Below are 20,984 nucleotides of genomic sequence, written 5' to 3'. Positions count from 1 at the left end.
GAGAGGGAGAGACTTGTCAGTCCAGTAGAGCAGGGCGGGGACAAGAAGTCGGGGACCTGCCTCTTGGACTAGTCATCTGAGACGCATAGTCCCTGGCCAGGTCTTCAAAGTAAGTTTTCTCTGAAAAGCTTCAGTGTTTCCGAATAAATATACCTGGCTGCAATAACGAAACCAGTATCTAATCCACGCAGCCCGTGATTCAAGTTGTTTTTATTGATAACATTAAGACGCTGTTCTGACAAGTCCTGCTTACAGAGGGGCATGGCTCCTTAAACGATATCATATCTATCTCCAGCAATAACTGTTACACTCTTCTCCTGGCTCCAGCACCAAGGCCTTCATCTGTGGGTCTCTGTTCCTCTGTCCAACATCACGTCACGTCACCTAATATGGCTCAGGTAGTTGGAGTCCTACCACTGCTTAGTGTTGGAGACAGGTCTCCCAATCTGAAATATTATTGTTGCACCTCTGCTACTTAGATTTTTCTGCTACAAGTCAGCTAAATCAGTTGCTGTTGTTCTAAACCTAATGCATCAGTCGCTGTTTTTCTAACTCTACTGCCTCAGACGCTGTTTTTTAACTCTACTGCATCATTCACTTTTGTTCTAACTCTACTGCATCAGTCGTCGTTTTTCTAACTCTACTGCATCAGTCGCTTTTGTTCTAACTCTACTGCATCAGTCGCTGTTTTTCTAACTCTAGTGCATCAGTCGCTGTTTTTCTAACTCTAGTGCATCAGTCGCTGTTTTTCTAACTCTAGTGCATCAGTCGTCGTTTTTCTAACTCTATTTCATCAGACACTGTTTTTTTTTTTTAACTCTACTGAATCAGTCGTCATGTGAGGGGCTCACGTGTTGGCGTAAATCCTCAAATTCGTAAGTCAGAGTGAGCAGCATGGACCAGAGGCCATGGTACAATGGAGTAGGTTTTGCCAGACAGAACATTGCGCAGAAAAAATCAGGACAGTGGACGGGAGACAAACAAATGGACCAGGAAGCAGAACCAGGTGTGTGGAATCAAATTGAAACAGTAGATGTATAGGATTTAGCTATCTTCCAACAAGGAAGCAGTTAATCACAGGAATAACAAATAAGTATATAAAGTCTGGCATCTTCCAGGAGGGATGCAGTTAATCACAGGACTATCAGGGATGTATATGAATAAAGGCCCTGTCACACACAAAGATAAATCTTTGGCAGATCTGTGGTTGCAGTGAAATCATGGACGTAATGTTCCATTTGTACACAGCCACAAACCTGGCACTGATTGTCCACAATTTCACTGCAACCACAGATCTGCCGCAGATTTATCTCTGTGTGTAACAGGGCCTTAAGAGAAGAGGTTAGTGGTATTTGCTGTGTTAATGCAAGGAATTACTGAAAGGAAAGATGGCCATAAAGAACTTTCTTCCAGAGGATCCAACTCATCAGGTGGGATAGAATAAGGAGCCATGCTCCTGTGTCTGTTGCACATGATCAGGATGAGTTTTAACCTTATCAATACACGAATGACTGGTCCCATTCACGGACAATAAGCAGAACTCTGGAAACTGTGGGGAACTGAAATATCCAGTTTGTTATTAAGGGATTAATATAAGCTTTTCTTTTTTTTGCATCCTTAGATTATACAGCAACATAGTACCTAAATTAGATCGCCTTCCAACATGAAAACCTCCTCCCCGGTCTGGTGAGACTGGTAAATCACTTACCGTTCCCAGAAAGTTCTTGGCTTCCATCTTGGATAAAGCCAATTCTACAATTTTGTTTGCGGACTCTTCCTTTGTTTCTTCAATATATGGAATACAGCGCTGGTACAGGAAGTATTTGTAATGTCTGAGCTGGTGATAGGCTTCAGTACGATTGGCACAGACAGTCCCAATCACCAGTTTCTAAAAACAGAAGAGAAAATGTATTTGCTTGAACCTACAAATTTTTACAAAGCTATATACTGCGAAAATGTAAACGAGGCAGTCCGCAGATGCATCAACTCTCTCACGGGGGCGCACACTGTGCGATAGCGATGCGCACCCTCTTCTTGACAATTTTGAAAACAGCTAGACACAGAGAGACTGATTCATCATTTGCAGTTTATTGAGGTCACTTTTATTTTTATGTCTTGTATCTGTTGATCATTTTGCATGAAACACTGCAAAATGGCACAAGCATCGCTGTGCATAGAACAAATAATCAGACCTTTGCAGGTTCGAGTCCAATAAGGGGAATATTAAATGCAGTAAAAATTAGGAAAAAAAGTGTATATATATATATATATATATATATATATATGTGTATTAGTTCTGGCAAAAAATAAAACACCACTGTAACATTTTCAGGTTTTCTGATTTTTATCTTTATAGGTATAATAGCTGTAGTACCCGGGCGTTGCCCAGGATAGTAAAGTAACTCTCTGTCTCTCTCCCAGTCTCTGTCTGAGTGTCGCTGTCTCTTTCCTTGTCTGTCTGTGTCTATGTCTCTGTCTGTCTTTGTATCAGTCTGTCTCTATCTCCTGTGTCTCCTGCCCAGTCAGTCTCCTGCCCCGTCAGTCTCCTGCCCCGTCAGTCTCCTGCCCCGTCTGTCTCCTGCCCCGTCTGTCTCCTGCCCCGTCTGTCTCCTGCCCCGTCTGTCTCCTGCCCCGTCTGTCTCCTGCCCCGTCTGTCTCCTGCCCCGTCTGTCTCCTGCCCCGTCTGTCTCCTGCCCCGTCTGTCTCCTGCCCCGTCTGTCTCTGTCTTTGTCTTTTCCTGTTTGTCTCTTTCCTTGTCTGTCTCTATTTCTCTGTCTCTTTCCCTGTCTGTCTCTATCAAGGTCTGTCTCTTTCCCCATCTATGTTTGTCTGTCTCTCTGGCTGTCTCCTCTTTCCCTGTCTGCCTGTCTCTGTCCCTGTCTGTCTCTTTCTCCATCTGTCTCTTTCCAGGTCTCTTTCCCCGTCTGTCTGTCTCTATCTCTCTGTCTCTTTCCTTGTCTCTCCGTCTGTCTGTCTCTCTCTATCCGTCTCTCCACCGGCATCATATTACCTCACATATAAGCTTCTTATACTAACAATGTCTTTTGTTCCTATAGCAACCAATCACAGCTCCTATTAATAACCTGTAGTTCCAGGATCCATTTACTTTAATGGAGTCTTGTTTTTTGGAGCGTAACTGTAAAGCGCGGGGTTAAATTTTCCTGTCAAAACATAGTCTACGACGTTCCCTGGGTCACATGAGGGGTCTGTGCAAAATTTCGTGATTATAAATGCGACGGTGTGGATTCCTTTAGCGGACACACACACACACACACACACACACACACACACACACACTCAGCTTTATATATTAGATTTTTTGGAGTAAACTCTAAATTGTTCTCCGCAAAGTTGAATCTGCCCAATTTCAGCCTTGCTGAAGCATCCCCAGATCATCACTGATCCTCCACCAAATTTCACAGTGGGTGCAAGACACTGTGGCTTGTACGACTCTCCAGGTCTCCGTCTAACCATTAGATGACCAGGTGTTGGGCAAAGCTGAAAATTAGACTAATCAGAGAAGATTTCCTTACTCCAGTCCTCTATGGTCCAATTGGGCAGATAAAACTTTGCGAAGGACGTATGAATCAAGCCACATATAAGGTTATCCTGGCAAAACAGTTGCTTCCTTCTGCTCAGGCAATGTTCACCAACTCTGAGGACTGTTTTTTCCAGCAGGACAATGCGCCATGCCACACAGCTAGGTCAATCAATCTGTGTATGAAGGACCATCACATCAAAACCCTGTCATGGCAGCCCAATCTCCAGAACTGAACCCCCTTGAAAACCTCTGGAATGTAATCAAGAGGAAGATGGATAGTCACAAGCCATCAAACAAAGAAGAACTCCTTACATGCACCAGGAGTGGCATAAGGTCACCCATAAGCGGTGTGAAAGACTGGTGGAAAGCAGCCAAGACGCATGAAAGCTGTGATTAGAAATCATGGTTATTCCACAAAATATTGATTTCTGAATCTTCCTGAGATAAAACATTATTAGTATTGTTGTTTCTAAATGATTATGAACTTGTTTTCTTTGCATTATTTGAGGTGTGAAAGCTCTGTGCATTGTTCTGTTATTTTAAGCATTTCTCATTTTCAGAAAATAAATGCAAAATGTTTTGCTTGGAAATTCGGAGACGTTGTCAGTAGTTTATAGAATAAAAAAGAATTTACATTTTACTCAAAAAATATACCTATCAAGAGAAAAATCAGAAAAACTCAAAATTTTGCAGTGGTCTCTTCAGAGCTGTATATGTTAAAATCACCCCCTTCTACCGCATAAAAAAAAAATGAAATAAAAAAGTAAATTATAAAATAAAAAAAAAATACACTTTTGGTAACAGTCCATTTAAAATATAAAATAAATTAATCCAACTGGTAAACAGCATAACAGGTAAAAAAAAAAATCAAAATGCCAACGCTGCAGCTTTTCAGCTGTTACAAGTGATCAAAACATCATATATATATATACCCCCAAATAAATATCAATAAAAACATCATCTAGGGGTGCAAAAAGCAAGCCCTCACACAGCCCTAGATCCCAAAACTTTTAAGATGTTACGGCTATCGGGAACTCGTGACACAAACATGGAGTTTTTTTTTTTCTCAAATTTTTTTTTTTTACAAGTTAAATAATACAAAGACTATACATGTTAGGCATCTAAGTAATCGTACTGACCTGTAGAATTATACTGCCAGGTCAATTTTATGGTAAAATGAGTGCAGTAAATAAAAAAAAAACAAAAAAACAACTATAGAATTTGTGGGACAAGTGGCCAGGAGTGTGCAGGTATAACAACCTCCGCCCTATACCTGACCTTACAATGTCAAGTTACCTTGGTCTGGCCAAATGGACACGAGAAAATATAGACTGAATGATACAGACTGTACTCTGCGTCGCTAACGTGGGTGTAACGGAGGCCGCACTTACACTCTGTTACTCGGAAAAAGACACTAAAAAGGAAAAAGTAAAAGACGGTTAACACCAAACCGAACATCTATGATGAGGATAAAGTCCAGCAACCGATCTTCTAAAATTCCAATACTATATTGGCCCAAAATTAAAATAGTGAAAAAACGATAGTACAAAAGCCAGATTGCCACAATTATAAAAACTCAGACGCGTTTCGGATATTATTCCGTAGTCGTTGTTTCCGGATAAGTTTTCCTCTTGATTTGGCACCACTCTGTCTGACATGACGGCATCTGCGCAAAAGATCTCCTATGGGGTAAGGTGAGCTGAAAAAAACTTTTTCCTGTGCAAACTGAACATCTCTGACCCGTCTGAAACAGACTTTGCCTCCAACTGACACTAGAAAAAAAGAAGGAGGCTGGTGGCTAGCAGGCAAAGTATAGTCTGCTGGGGAGGGTCCAATTTTAGCTCTGTGCAATACTACAGTAGTGTCAGCCTCCAGGTGGCAGCAGTCTATTCCATGGTTCTGTGTCCACCAATGAAGCGACCAAGAAAAAGGCTATATAGACTCAAAAATCTAAATTATGTATCTTGGAAGAAGCGGAGGAAAAAAAAAATAAAAGTGCAAAAATGAAAAATGGTCTGGTCCCAAATGGGATTATTTACACGGGCATCCACAATGTATCTGCTATCATCCAGTTTTGAATATTTTGCATGGTACTTTACATTTTGGCATTTTACCTGCTTGTCATTCGGCAGGAAGTCGTCACATTCTAGCGTCCGGTTATCGTAGGCTTGTCCAGATAAGGTCACTCGGAAACCGCAATACCTGTATAAGTCGCAGGCTGCACAGGTCATCTCCTCGGCCACTATGTTCTTCACATGGAGTTCGGGGTAGCTGTTTATCCTCTCCTGCAACAATAACCGGAGTTTATATATTCAAGAAGTTTCATCATCTCTAAATTAAATTGGATTTAATTGAGAATTTTTTATACATCTTTTTCAGTATTTTTTTTCCACCTTACAGTTATATGTAAAAGTTTGGGCACCCCTATTAATGTTAACCTTTTTTCTTTATAACAATTTGGGTTTTTGCAGCAGCTATTTCAGTTTCATATATCTAATAACTGATGGACTGAGTAATATTTCTGGATTGAAATGAGGTTTATTGTACTAACAGAAAATGTGCAATCTGCATTTAAACAAAATTTGACCGGTGCAAAACTATTGGCACCTCAACATAAAAGTGACATTAATATTTTGCAGATCCTCCTTTTGCAAAAATCACAGCCTCTAGTCGCTTCCTGTAGCTTTTAATGAGTTCCTGGATCCTGGATGAAGGTATATTTGACCATTCCTGTTTACAAAACAATTCCAGTTCAGTTAAGTTTGATGGTCGCCGAGCATGGACAGCCGCTTCACATCATCCCACAGATTTTCAATGATATTCAGGTCTGGGGACTGGGATGGCCATTCCAGAACATTGTAATTGTTCCTCTGCATGAATGCCTGAGTAGATTTGGAGCGGTGTTTTCGATCATTGTCTTGCTGAAATATTCATCCCCTGCGTAACTTCAACTTTGTCACTGATTCTTGCACATTATTGTCAAGAATCTGCTGATACTGAGTTGAATCCATGCGACCCTCAACTTTAACAAGATTACCGGTGCCGGCATTGGCCACACAGCCGCAAAGCATGATGGAACCTCCACCAAACTTTACTGTGGGTAGCAAGTGCTTTTCTTGGAATGCCGTGTTTTTTGCCTCCATGCATAACGCCTTTTTGTATGACCGAACAACTCAATCTTTGTTTCATCAGTCCACAGGACCTTCTTCCAAAATGTAACTGGCTTGTCTCAATGTGCTTTTGCATACCTCAGGCGACTCTGTTTGTGGCGTGCTTGTAGAAACAGCTTCTTTCGCATCACTCTCCCATACAGCTTCTCCTTGTGCAAAGTGCGCTGTATTGTTGACCGATGCATATTGACACCATCTGCAGCAAGATGAAGCTGCAGGTCTTTGGAGGTGGTCTGTGGATTGTCCTTGACTGTTCTCACCATTCTGCTTCTCTGCCTTTCTGATATTTTCTTGGCCAGCCACATCTGGGCTTAACAAGAACTGTACCTGTGTTCTTCCATTTCCTTACTATGTTCCTCACAGTGGAAACTGACAGTTTAAATCTCTGAGACAACTTTTTGTACCTTCCCCTGAACAACTATGTTGAATAATGTTTGTTTTCAGATAATTTGAGAGTTGTTTTGAGGAGCCCATGATGCCACTCTTCATAGGAGATTCAAATAGGAGAACAACTTGCAAGTGGCCACCTTAAATACCTTTTCTCATGATTGGATACACCTGCCTATGAAGTTCAAAGCTCAATGAGGTTACAAAACCAATTTAGTGCTTCAGTAAGTCAGTAAAAAGTAGTTAGGAGGGTTCAAAACAAGAAATTGATAAGGGTGCCCATACTTATGCACCTGTCAAATTTAGTTTAAATGCGGATTGCACATTTTCTGTTAGTACAATAAACCTCATTTCAATTCAGAAATATTACTGAGTCCATCAGTTATTAGATATATGAAAATGAAACAGCTGCTGCAAAAATCCAAATTGTTATAAAGAAAAAAGGTTAACATTAATAGGGGTGCCCAAACTTTTACATATGACTGTATATACACTCCTCATCAGTGAAATTGCAAGAGAAATGGCATAAGGAATGACCCTGCTCGACAGGAGTTGGATGAGTGGTGGTCTATATGCCCCCCATCTAGCCCCAGCTCCATCCACTTTGTTGGCACCAATCAAAAATGGCGAGATAATGCAAAAGTCACAAGTGTTAGCATTGCAGCCTTGCATTCTGCCAAACCGTTGTGACTTTTTAAAGCTTTTTACTCCAGATGTCAGACATTAACTATCATCGTACTGTTGGATCATACCTACCTGCGTGATGCGGCCGGCCTGGGATTTCATGTATACACATTTAAAGGTGAGGTGCTAGTCTGTGGCTTCTTAAGTGGTAGATGGCTGGGTGGCCCTAAACAGCTTCCATTTTGGTGACGTCTTTTTAATATCCCTCCCAAACCATGTCATGAATGGGGGCAGGAGTAGCGGACACTATACTGGCTCGTGGGAGAGATCATGAGCAGTAAGCTTGGAGAGGCTGAGTCGTTTTGAGCCTGGACCCTAATGCGGGCTTCACACGAGACGATCTATCGTGCGATTGCACGAGCGATCGTACCTGCCCCCGTCGTGTGTGCGTCACGGGCAATTAGTTGCCCGTGGTGCATAAAGTCATTAATTCCCCGTCACACGTACTTACCTTCCGGGCGACGTCATGTGGGCGGCAAACATCCTCTTCCTGAAGGGGGAGGGACGTTCGGAGTCACAGCGACGTCACACAGCGGCCGCCCAATAGAAGCAGAGGGACGGAGATGTAACATCCCGCCCACCTCCTTCCCTCCGCATTGGCGGCGGGACGCAGGTAAGCAGCAGTTCGTCGTTCCCAAGGTGTCACACGGAGCAACGTGTGCTGCCTCGGGAACGATGAACAATCGGCGCGCAGAAGGAAGAACGATTTTTTTTTAAACTGAGCGACGTGTCAACGATGAACGAGAAGGTGAGTATTTCTGCTCGTTCACCGTCGCATGTAGCTGTCACATGCTACGATATATCAGACGATGCCGGATGTGCGTCACTACCAACGTGACTCCGGCGACATATCGCCCGATATATCATACCGTGTGACGCCCGCATTAGGCTGCGTGCCCATGATAAGGGTTCACAGGGTTTTAACGCTGCATTGCACAGTGGATTGAATTTCTAGAAATCCCCTGCCCACTGTGCTTGTTTTTCCTGCAGCGTAAACGGACATGCAATGTGGCTTCCCGAGACAAAGCATGTCAATTTATTGCTGTGGAGTTGCTAATATTCTCCACATCGAGAACTGAAAGTCTGCAGCGGCCCGAACCCTGATGGTGGGCTCTGGCAGCTGCGGTCTCATGTGGTCTCATGTGGATAGCACTCGCGAGCCCGCAGGCGAAGGGACACATCCGGCGTCGCAGTCGATATCGTAGTGTGCAAATACTTTTTGATACGATTAACAAGTGCAAAAGCATCGTTATCGTATCATCGGTGTAGGGTCCGATATTTCCATAATGCCGGTGCAGTGACTGGTACGATGTTGTTCCTCGGTCCTGCGGCAGCACACATCGCTGTGTGTGAAGCCGCAGGAGTGAGGAACATCTCCTTACCTGCGTCCCGGCCGGCTATGCGGAAGGAAGGAGGTGGGCGGGATGTTTACATCCTGCTCATCTCCGCCCCTCCGCTGCTATTGGCCGCCTGCCTTGTGACGTCGCTGTGACAACGCACGACCTGCCCCCCCCGCACGACCTGGAAGGAGGCGGGTCGCCGGCAAGAGCGACGTCGCACGGCAGGTGAGTGCATGTGAAGCCGGCGTAGCGATAATGTTCGCTACGCCAGCAATCACAATGATATCGCTGCTGCGACGGGGGCGGTGACTATCGCGCTCGACATCGCAGCATCGGCTTGCGATGTCGCAGCGTGCAAAGTACCCCTAAGACTAAAGGCCCATTTACACACAACAATATCGCTAACGAGATATCGTTGGGGTCACGGTGTTGGTGACGCACATCCGGCCTCGTTAGCGATGTCGATGTGTGTGACACCTTTTTGCGATCAGTAACGATCGCAAAAAGGTGTCAAATCGTTCGTCGTGTACACGTCGTTCATTTTTAAAAAAATCGTTTCTCATTTGGAACGCAGGTTGTTTGTCGTTCCTGCGGCAGCACACATCGCTACGTGTGACACCGCAGGAACAAGGAACAACATCATACCTGTGACCGCCGGCAATGAGGAAGGAAGAAGGTGGGCGGGATGTTCCGGCCGCTCATCTCCGCCCCTCCTCTGCTATTGGGCGGCCGCTTAGTGACGCCGCTGTGACGCCGAACGAACCTTCCCCTTAAAGGAGAGCTTGTTCGGCGGCCACAGCGACGTCGGTGAACAGGTAACTGCGTGTGACGCTGCCGTAGCGATATTGTTTGCTACGGCAGCGATCATCCCGTGACTCGCCACCGACGTGGGTGGGTGCTATCGCTCACGACATCGCTAGCGATGTCGCAGCATGTAAAGCCCGCCTAAGTTCCCACAATGAGTATTTGGTGAGTTTTTAATGTTGCAGATTTTCTGCACCCAATATGTAAATTAGGTCACTTGCAATTTTTATGGCGTTTTTTTTTTGTCTCTTGTTGGTATGCCATGTTTAAATAAAGCAGCTTTGTTTTTGGTACTTCTTGGTAATTGGCTTCGAGATAATCCTACATGCGTTTTTAGTGCATTTCCGCAATTCCAATTTTCAGCAACTAATTTAAAGAGGACCAACCACCAGGATTTTCATATATAAATTTAAGCCAGTGCTATACTGGCGCTATCATGCTGATTCTATACATACCTTTAGTTGTGAGATCGGATGTATAGTTTCTGAAATACAGGCAAGTAAAGTTTGTGAAATGCACTGTTATTTCATTGATAGGTGCTGCAGAATATCTAATAGGTGGGTCAGGTTTTGCTAGTTATTCCCAACCCTGTCTGGCTGCTGGTTCTTCCTCGCTCTCTCCTCCCCCTGTAATAACAGAGACAGGGGGAGGAGAGAGCGCGGAAGGATCGGCAGCAGACAGGGGCGGGAATAACAAGCAAAACTCGATCCACCTATTAGATATTCTGTAGCTGCTGTCCATCAAATAACAGTGCATTTCACACAACTTTTGCCTGTATTTCAGAAACTATACATCCGATCTCACAACTAAAGGCATGTAGAGAATCAGCATGATAGCGCCAGTATAGCGCTGGCTTTAGTTTATATATGAAAATCCTGGTGGTTGGTCCTCTAAGTCGATGGGAAAAATCAACGTATAAAATTACGTTTCCGCTAGAGACATTGACATTTTGTGAGCTTGAAAAATGCACTGTAGGTCAGTTTACACCACATAAAAAAATCCATACTTTTTGAGCAGTGAAAATATGCAACATCACAATTTCTTCACTGTTCTGGCGATGTTAGCACAGCTGTTCGAGTTACGTGACTTGTTGTGTCATGTGCCCGCTGTGTATGTGCGGCCACTGTTTAACTGCAACTAATCAATATTCTGGTCAGTGCGTATGTACGCTCTGATGAAATAGTAAAGGCTGCAGCCAGCACATGACACAACAATGCCACGTCCACTCTCCGAGAACAGCAGTGCCGACATTACCAGAACAATGCTGCTGTGGGAGGGGAGTATCCACTGTTTTTATTCTATATTAGCTGTAGTAAACGGCGTTGCCCGGGATTGTAACTGTCTCTTTGTCTCTCTCCCAGTCTGTCGGTATCTGTCTGTCTATCTCTTTCTGTCTGTGTGTCTGTCTCTTTCCCTGTCTGTCTTTCAGTCTCTTTCCCTGTCTGTCTGTCAGTCTCTTTCCCTGTCTGTCTGTCAGTCTCTTTCCCTGTCTGTCAGTCTCTATCCATGTCTGTCTGTATGTTTCTATCTCTCTATCTCAGTGTGTCTGTCTGTCTCATTCCAGGTCTGTCTTTGTCCCCCTCTGTCTCTTGTCCCCCTCTGTCTCTTGTCCCCCTCTGTCTCATTTCCCACCTCTGTTTCTTTTCTACCTCTGTCTCTTTTCCCCCCTCTGTCTCTATCTCTTTCCATGTCTGTCTGTCTTTTTGACTGTCTCTCGCTCTCTGTTTATTTCCCTGTCAGTCTCTGTCTGTGCCTATGTCTGTCTCTTTCTGTCTCTGTCTCTCCACCGATATGTTATTACCTCACACATAAGCTTCTTATACTAACAATTTATTTTGTTCCTATAGCTCACTCACTCACTCACTCACTCACAGCTGCTAATGTAACGCCCTGGCGCCGCCAGGTGGTCATACACAAAGTAGGCCACCACACAAAACAGTCCCTCATAGGGTTATATCGAGCCGACAAAACCGTAGTCACCCCCCTAGGGTAGAAAAGACACCAGTGGGCGGGACCAGGTGGAAAGAAAATGCCCACCTAGAGGTCTAGAGGATCCAGGGGAGGGAACCAAGTAGTGTCGTGTAGTGGAGTGAGTGAGGAGAGGAGAAAGTTCAAGTGGAAGTCAGAGGAAAGGCGTTGGGGTTGGAGCCCCGGCGTACTGGCTAGGTAGCAGACAGTGGTCCGTTTCTGTCAGGAGACGGGAAGACGGGTGCCGGAGATCCTAGGTGGACCGGGACAGGGTAGGAGCCCGCCGGTACCGACACCAGAGAACCGACCCGGAAACCGTGCACAGAGGGGGGTACCTGGACCCTGAAGCAAGGACCGGAACCACCGGCTTTGTTAATTCACCAGTTGAGGACAGGATTATAGGTCCTGTCCCACCCAAAGTCCCACAAGAGCAGACCAGCAGACCACCTCGGGGGATATGGCATCCGCCAGAGCCCCTTTAGATCCCACGGGTCAGCATCTGCGGTCAAGGCTCCCACCCGTAGTTCTGGGAGCGGATTCCCGTGTTCTACACCGGGAAGTCCAAAGAGAACTAAACCGTGCAGTGGAAAGTGACACAGACCATCACCCCGGGTGAGGGACCAGAATACACCTGGCAGCGGCGTCTGGCCACTGACACCTTGGTTTACCGCTGGACTTGTCTGATTCTTTTGACTGGAGTACACTAACATTCCCCGGTCCGACCGGGCGCGCCACCCCCTGCAGCCACCATCCTCAGCACAGAGACACTGGGCCCCGGGGCATCCACCCTAATAGCAACGGTGGTACCCCATCTTACCACACACCGTGGGTGGTGTCACGGACTGTATAGAAAGTACCACATACAACCAATCCCCTTTTTATTTGAAGTGTCCGCGAGACCCCCAGGTCCGGAGATCCCTTGAGCCACACTGCGGATCCGAGCAGCCCGGCTGCTGACGTGGGGGCAGCAGACTATTAATAAGCTGTAGCTCCTATCTCCATTGAGTTTAATGGAGACAGGATTTTTGGAGTGTAACTGTAAAGCGCGGGGTTACATTTTCCTGTCAAAACATAGTCTATGACGTTTCCTGAGTCACATGGGGTGTCTGCAAAATTTTGTGATTGTAAATTCAACAGTGCAGATTCATTTAGCGTACATACACACACACACATACATACATACACTACTGACACTACTGACCTATTGAAAAAACTATCAGCAATAGGTCCTCTACCGGAGGGAACCATCCTTGCCACCATGGATGTGGAATCCTTGTACTCGAATATTCCACACCAGGATGGATTGAATGCCTGCAAAGTCTTCCTGGAAAATACAGGAACTGATGCCGATTCTGTAGTGAAGCTTACAAAATTCATCCTCACCCATAATTACTTTGCATTTAATAATAATAATAATAATAATTTTATTCATTTATATAGCGCTATTAATTCCACAGCGCTTTACATACATTTGCAACACTGTCCCCATTGGGGCTCACAATCTAGAGTCCCTATCTGTATGTCTTTGGAGTGTGGGAGGAAACCGGAGTACCCGGAGGAAACCCACGCAAACACGGGGAGAACATACAAACTCCTTGCAGATGGTGTCCTTGGTGGGATTTGAACCCAGGACCCCAGCGCTGCAAGGCTGCAGTGCTAACCACTGAGCCACCGTGCCGCCCTGACAATTTGACAATAACATATATCTACAGGAGACTGGGACTGCAATGGGAAGCAAAATGGCACCAGAATAGGCACATCTTTTCATGGCCAAGTTGAGAGTGACTTTTTATCCTCTTGTACTATCAGGCCTCTGGCCTACTACCGTTACATTGATGATATTTTAATCATCTGGACAGAGTCTGAGGAGCAGCTGAAGACCTTCCATGAACAATTTAATCAGTTTCATCCCACCATCAACCTAACACTCAACTACTCCTGCAGGAAAATCAACTTCTTGGACACCATCATTAAACTACGGAACAATGAAATAGAAACATCCCTGTTCAAGAAGCAAAAAACATCCCTGTACAAGAAGCCAATTGACCGTCCAACATACCTGAAATGGGACAGTTTTCATCCAAAACACATAAAAAACTCTATTGTATACAGCCAGGCTATCAGGTACAATCGGATATGTTCCAACAGTACAGATAGAGACAATAACCTTGAGGGCCTCAGAAAGACCTTTCTGAATCAAGGCCACCACCCAAGAACAATTGAAAACCAGATTACAAGAGCCACCAGAATATCAACAAACCATCTCCTACATTATAAAGCTAAAGAAGAAAACAACCGGGTCCCTCTTGTAGTCACCTACAATCCACATCTGGAGCTGTTTAGAGGAGCTGCACGGAAACTACAACCATTACTGCAAAAAGATGCCCGGTTAAAATCTATTTTTCCAGACCCCCCACTTCTGTGTTTTAGACAGCCCCCAAATCTAAGAAGCATCATTGTCAGAAGCTCCCTGTCCTCTCCAACAGCAACAGGAACATTTCCCTGCAACCAGAAAAAATGTAAGACCTGTCCATACATAATGACAATGGACCATATAAAGATCCCCAGATCACATCAGGACTACAAGATCCCAGGCACCTTCAGCTGCACCAAAACTAATGTGATGTACTTAATTATATGTACCAAATGTCCATCTGGGGGTTTGTATGTAGGGGAGACCGGACAACAGCTCAGGACAAGGATGAATTCTCACCGCCACACAATTAGAAGAAAAAGAATAGATCTACCTGTGGCCAAGCATTTTTGTAAGGCTATGTGCGCACGTTGCGTAAATACATGCAGTTACGCTGCGCTTTGTAGCGCAGCGCAACTGCTTGCATCCTGCGTCCCCTGCACAGTCTATGGAGATTGTGCAGGGGCCGTGCGCACGTGGCGTTTTAGAGCGCAGCGCTTCGGCTACTGCCGAAGTGCTGCGTTCTAAGAAGGGACATGTCACTTCTTCCGTGCGCTTTGCCGGCAGCTCCTGCTCTGTCTATGGGAGGAGCTGCAGGCAGAGCGCATGGAATCGGCTTTTTTTTTTTTTCACTACGGACATTTCTGCAGCGATTTAAAGAGCACATGTGCTCTTCAGATCGCTGCAGAAATTTCTGCAGTGACTGTACGCAACGTGCGCACATAGCCTAACCCCGACCACAGCATCATGGACATGAAATTGCTGGTATTGAAAGGGAATTTCAAGTCCCAGAGAGACAGGAGACTATGGGAGTACAAACTTATGATGACCTTTGGCACATTCACAGCAGGAATGAATGTGTCTCATGGATTTATGTCTTTTTACATCAATTAAGAGATGTGCTCCTCAGACGATTCGACCAGACCTCCATCAGAGGATAATAAAACTTTCACACTGAACTGCAGCAATATTTATGGCCACAACAGTTTGTCCTCTCGCCATACTGATAGTTCTGCTTCACATAACTTGTTTTATTTACTGCCCTATTCTATGTCTTGTTGGGTATAAATATGTGACTCTTCAGATTTTGTGTTATAGGCTGGAAAGACACTTTTGCCAGTAAAATCGGTCCGAGTTGCATGATAAAAAGTCGGACGATTTCAGTTCACGTTATAATCAGTGTGCAATGCAACTGCACTGCGATCCTGGGATTTTTCCTGGGATCCTGGGACTGTGATGCAGTCCGTGTGCAATGAATGTTTGATGCTTATGGGATCCGTTTTTTTTCTCAGCAGTTGTCATCTGCCATTCAGCTCTGCTACATGGCCGCTGACAGCAGCCACAGACAGAGCCATGTAGCAGAGCTGAATGGCCGCTGACAGCAGCCACAGACAGAGCCATGTAGCAGAGCTGAATGGCCGCTGACAGCAGCCACAGACAGAGCCATGTAGCAGAGCTGAATGGCCGCTGACAGCAGCCACAGACAGAGCCATGTAGCAGAGCTGAATAGCCGCTGACAGCAGCCACAGACAGAGCCATGTAGCAGAGCTGAATGGCCGCTGACAGCAGCCACAGACAGAGCCATGTAGCAGAGCTGAATAGCCGCTGACAGCAGCCACAGACAGAGCCATGTAGCAGAGCTGAATGGCCGCTGACAGCAGCCACAGACAGAGCCATGTAGCAGAGCTGAATGGCCGCTGACAGCAGCCACAGACAGAGCCATGTAGCAGAGCTGAATGGCCGCTGACAGCAGACACAGACAGAGCCGTGGGATCAGAAAGAAGTCGGATGAACTTCACCCGACTTCATTGTCATCTCGCGGCTCTGTCTGTGTGGCACGGCCTGATTTTCGGTCACCGGTGAGTGACTCACCGGGGACCGCAAATCCCCTGAGTGACCGCAGTGATCAGCGCTATCAGCGGTGCCATCACTGAGGTTACCCACGGCCACAGCTGAAGTCCTCCCGCTGAGATCTGTGGCCGCGGGTAACCTGAGTGATGTCATCGCTGATAGTGCAACTCACTTCAGTCGCTGCGGGGAGCTCACAGAGAGCGGTCGAGGCATGTGGCCGCTCTCTGTCAGCTTCCGATGTAGCAGAGCTGAAAGCGTCGCGGGACCTCCGTGGATTACGTCGGACATGGAATGGTATTTGGGGACTTGAATAAAGTGGTGAAAGAGGCTTGTTTTTTTTATTTCAAATAGAGGATTTTTTGGTGTATGTCTTCATTTTCTTTATCTTACAGGTTAATCATGGAAGGTATCTCTGGGAGACGCCTGCCATGATTAATCTAGGACTTAGTGGCAGCTATGGGCTGCTGCCATTAACTCCTCATTACCTCGATTGCCACCGTACCAGGGCAATTCAGGATGGCCGGGTACAGTCCCGGGACTGTCGTATCTAATGGATGCGGCTATTCCGGGCGGCTGCTGGCTGATATTGTTAGGCTGGGGGGCTCCCCATAACGTGGGGCTCCCCATCCTGACAATACCAGCCTTCAGCCGTGTGGCTTTACCCTGGCTGGTATTAAAATTGGGGGGAACCGCATGCTGTTTTTTTTAATTATTTATTTATTTATTTTACTTCATGATATAGATCCGCCCACCGGCTGCTGTGATTGGTTGCAGTGAGACCGCTGTCACTCATCGTGGGGGCGTGTCTGACTGCAACCAATCATAGGCGCCGGTGGGCAGGTAAAGCAGGGAATACAAGATTCAATAATGAGCGGCCGGCTTTTTCAAAAGAGGAGAAGCCGCCGAAGCAGTGTGAACGCCGTGCAGCGCCACGACGGTGATTGGTGAGTATGAGAGAGGGGGGAAGAGGAATAGACCGACATGGACAGAGAGAGAGAGAGACCGACCATCAGACCGACAGAGAGAGAATAGAGACCGAGAGGGAGAGACCGACTGACAGAGATAGAGTTTGACCGACATTGTGAGACCTCACTCATTTCCAATGTTTTGTGAAACATGCGATAAATGTATTTAGAAAAGCGGATGTGACTAGGATGGTGTGTGCCGTCCGTGTGACATCCGTTTATTTACCCGCTCCCACAGAGTTGCATTGGAGAGACTCGCGCGAGAAACTCTCCTAAACGCAGCATGCTGCGATTTTTTTTCTCAGTCCGATTTGGACTGAGAAAAAAATAGCAGATGGGAGCTGCCTCATTGATTAACATGGGTCCGAGTGCAATGCGAGAATTTCTCGCATTGCACTACTGCGAGAAAATCGCAAGTGAGAAGCTGGCCATGTTGAGCCTGAAGAAGAGACCTGAGTAGTCTCGAAAGCTGCTATTATTACCATCTCTTCAGTTAGCCATTAAAAAGGTATCAACCACTGAGGACTTCAGTTCTTTCAAACAATTTTTTACATACATACATACACACATATACACTCCACTTTATATATTAGATGGCACCCTGGAATTAAGCTGGGGGGTCCAGTAGTAGTGAAAAGTAAAAAAAAAAATTGTACAGTTTAGCTACAAACACCATTGTTATTATCATATAATTATCCATAGGCGTATGGGGTCAGGCCTGGGGCGCCTGGTGACAGCAGTTCTCCTAAAAAGTCATGCTACAAAATATCTGTGCCACTTTTTGTCACGCACCAAAGTTAGGGCTGTGTTTAAGCTGTAAATAAATCCGCCAAGTTGTGCCAAATCACGTGTCACCTGAGAATTGCATTGAAGTCTATGGCAAAGTGGGCTGCTTGTGATAGTAAATCAAATGCATTTGGAAACATGCTGTGGTAGGATGTCACAGGTCAGAATAAGACTCTTTCCCTTTAAGCTGGATAGATTTATGATTATTTACATGGAAAGGGGGAGGAGGGGGGTGGAGGTGACAGGTGAGGGGGTCAGAATCAGTCATTAAGGCAATTTAAAGAGGGAAGGGAGCAGAGGTGAGAAACCACAGGAGACCAAATACAGAAGGGGGCACTTGTGAGGGGGTTAACCCTTACCGCACTTCTGCATCCAGCTTGTTTTCTTCCTGTGCAGGGGAGAAAAGGGTTAACCCTTGGCGGCATAGAAGAACATGATTCTTCTGATCACCCAGAACATTGAGGAACAGAGGAGGGATGCAGAGAAAATGGTAAAGGCAGACAGCAAATTCAGCAACTATTTATTTGCTGTTCTCCCTCTGCTACATTGTCTCCAAGATGCATTCTGGCTGTCTCGGGGTTAATTAAGGCAGTGAAGGGCCACATGTCACAGCTCCAGCACCCGCTCAGGTCCAGCTGCTTTTCTCCTGTGTCCCAGAGTGTCTCCTGCCGCTTTCCGTACTCCGCTCCCGCTTAGGTTTGAGCTTCTCCGGCCAATCACGGTGCTCAGCAGCTCTACTCTTCCGCCTTCACAACCTGCTCAACCAATGACAAGATTGGGGCAGATTTAAAGGGAACCTCTCAGGTCCAATATGCACCTAGAGCCACGAGCAGTTCTGGGTGCATATTGCTAACCCCTGCCTAACCGTACCTGTATCTAGTACCATAGATAGAGATTTATAGAAAAAGTATTTATAAAGATCCTTTATGATATGCTAATGAGCACAGGGACTAGTCCCAAGGGCGTTATTTCCCCCAACTAGAACACCATCTTAGCATGGTAGCACTCCCACAGGGGCCTACTAACATGCTATTCAATGCCAAGCGTCATTGGCAGTGATGCACATGCCTGTGTCCATTGTCACCACCGATGACACCAGGTTTAGGCTCAGTGCACATGATCAGAAGTCCCACACTTCCAGTGATGTGCACTAGACCTCTCTGAAGCCAGGACACGTACACCCGACTTCATAGTGCGCTTGACCGGAACTGCCAAGACTGCTGATCATGCGCACTAAGCCTAAACCCAGCACCTGAGGCGGTGACAACAGACACAGGTACATGCGTCATCTCAAATGACACTGGGCAATGGACATTAAATAGCATGTTAGCATGCACCTGTGGGATGCTAACATCCTAAGAGGGTGGCTGGTCGGGGGATACAACACCCAGGGGACTAGTCCCTGCACTCATTAGCATATCATAAAAGGATCTTTAGAAATACTTTATCTATAATTATCTATGCTACTAGATACAGGGCCAGTTGGGTAGGAATTAGCAATATGCACTCAGAACTGCTCATGGTCCTGGGTGCATATTGCACCTGACAGGTTCCCTTTAATATCTTTTTTAACCCCTTCAGCCCCCGGGCACTTTCCGTTTTTGCGTTTTTGTTTTTTGCTCCCCTTCTTCTGAGAGGCGTAATATTTTTATGTTTCCATCAATCTTGCCATATGAGGGCTTGTTTTTTGCGGGACGAGTTGTACTTTTAAATGAAACCATAAGTTTTACCATATAGTGTACTGGAAAACGGCAAAAAAATTCCAAGTGCGGAAAAATTGCAAAAAAAGTGTGATCGTACAATAGTTTTTGGGATATTTTATTCACTGTGTTCACTATATGGTAAAACTGAGGTATCTATGTGATGCCTCAGGTCGGTGCGAGTTTGTAGACACCAAACATGTATAGGTTTACTTGTATCTAAGGGGTTAAAAAAAATTCACAAGTTTGTCCAATAAAAGTGGCGCACGTTTTGCGCCATTTTCTGAAACACGTAGCGTTCTTATTTTTAAGGATCTATGGCTCAGTGATGGCTTATTTTTTGCGTCTCGAGCTGACGTTTATAATGGTACCATTTTTGCGCAGATGCTACGTTTTGATCGCCTGTTATTGCATTTTGCGTAAAACTTGCGGCGACCAAAAAACGTAATTTTGGCGTTTGGAATTTTTTTGCGACTACGCCGTTTACCAATCAGATTAATTGATTTTATATTTTGATAGATCGGGCATTTCTGAACGCGGCGATACCAAATATGTGTATATTTATTTATTTTTTAACCCTTTAATTTTCAATGGGGGGAGAGGGGGGTGATTTGAACTTTTAGGTTTTTTGTTTTTTTTTTTATTTTTTAAAACTTTTTTTTTACTTTTTTTTTTTATTTTACTAGTTCCCCTAGGGGGCTATAGCGATCAGCAATCCGATTGCTGATCGCTATCTGCTGATCACAGCTATACCGCTGTAATCAGCAGATTCAGTCACTTTGGTTTTCCCTCTGCTCTCGGCCGAGGGAAAATGAAAGTGAAACATCGTAGCAGCAGGCGTCATCACATGACCCTGTGCTACGATGGCAACCACCGATAGTCACGTGATAACACACGTGACTTCCGGTGGGGGCGGCGGTGAGTAACAAACATGGCCGCGCGCATTTAAATCTTGCTGCCAGACTTTGGCAGCAAGATTTAAGGGGTTAATGGCCGCGGGTGGAAGCGATTCCACCCGCGGCTAGCAGGCACACATGTCAGCTGTTGAAAACAGCTGATATGTGTGCCGATCCACGCCGCCTGCCCGCGGCAGGGGACGGGGCTTAACGGGACACGATCCTGGACGGATAGATCCGTCCAGGGTCGTGAAGGGGTTAAATCAGATCTTTTTTTATTAAATCATTAGGGATCGATACAGAGAGTATTTCACTTTTCATATAACTGATAACAATAAACAACAGATACACACATGTGATTTATAAATCAGGTTCTTTCTCTGCATGTACAGTGCCTACAAGTAGTCTTCAACCCCCTGCAGATTTAGCAGGTTTGATAAGATGCAAATAAGTTAGAGCCTGCAAACTTCAAACAAGAG

The 20,984-nt window shown here is 45.5% G+C and overlaps 1 protein-coding gene across 1 annotated transcript in view; it reads right to left on the bottom strand.

Annotated features, from left to right (window-relative positions):
* CCDC82 (coiled-coil domain containing 82) overlaps positions 1 to 20,984 on the bottom strand; it is a 97,736-nt gene that overhangs the window by 4,518 nt on the left and 72,234 nt on the right. The window contains exons 5-6 of the mRNA XM_075337485.1: positions 5,656 to 5,826; positions 1,709 to 1,888 (exon numbers count right to left, since the gene is read on the bottom strand). Coding sequence (XP_075193600.1) covers positions 1,709 to 1,888; positions 5,656 to 5,826 — 351 coding nt within the window. The remainder of the gene's footprint in view (positions 1 to 1,708; positions 1,889 to 5,655; positions 5,827 to 20,984) is intronic.

The sequence above is a fragment of the Anomaloglossus baeobatrachus genome, chromosome 2 (genome assembly GCF_048569485.1).
Source record: "Anomaloglossus baeobatrachus isolate aAnoBae1 chromosome 2, aAnoBae1.hap1, whole genome shotgun sequence".
NCBI lineage: Eukaryota > Metazoa > Chordata > Amphibia > Anura > Aromobatidae > Anomaloglossus > Anomaloglossus baeobatrachus.
The sequence above is the reverse complement of the archived record's forward strand: the minus strand, read 5'-3'. Positions and strand labels throughout refer to the sequence as shown.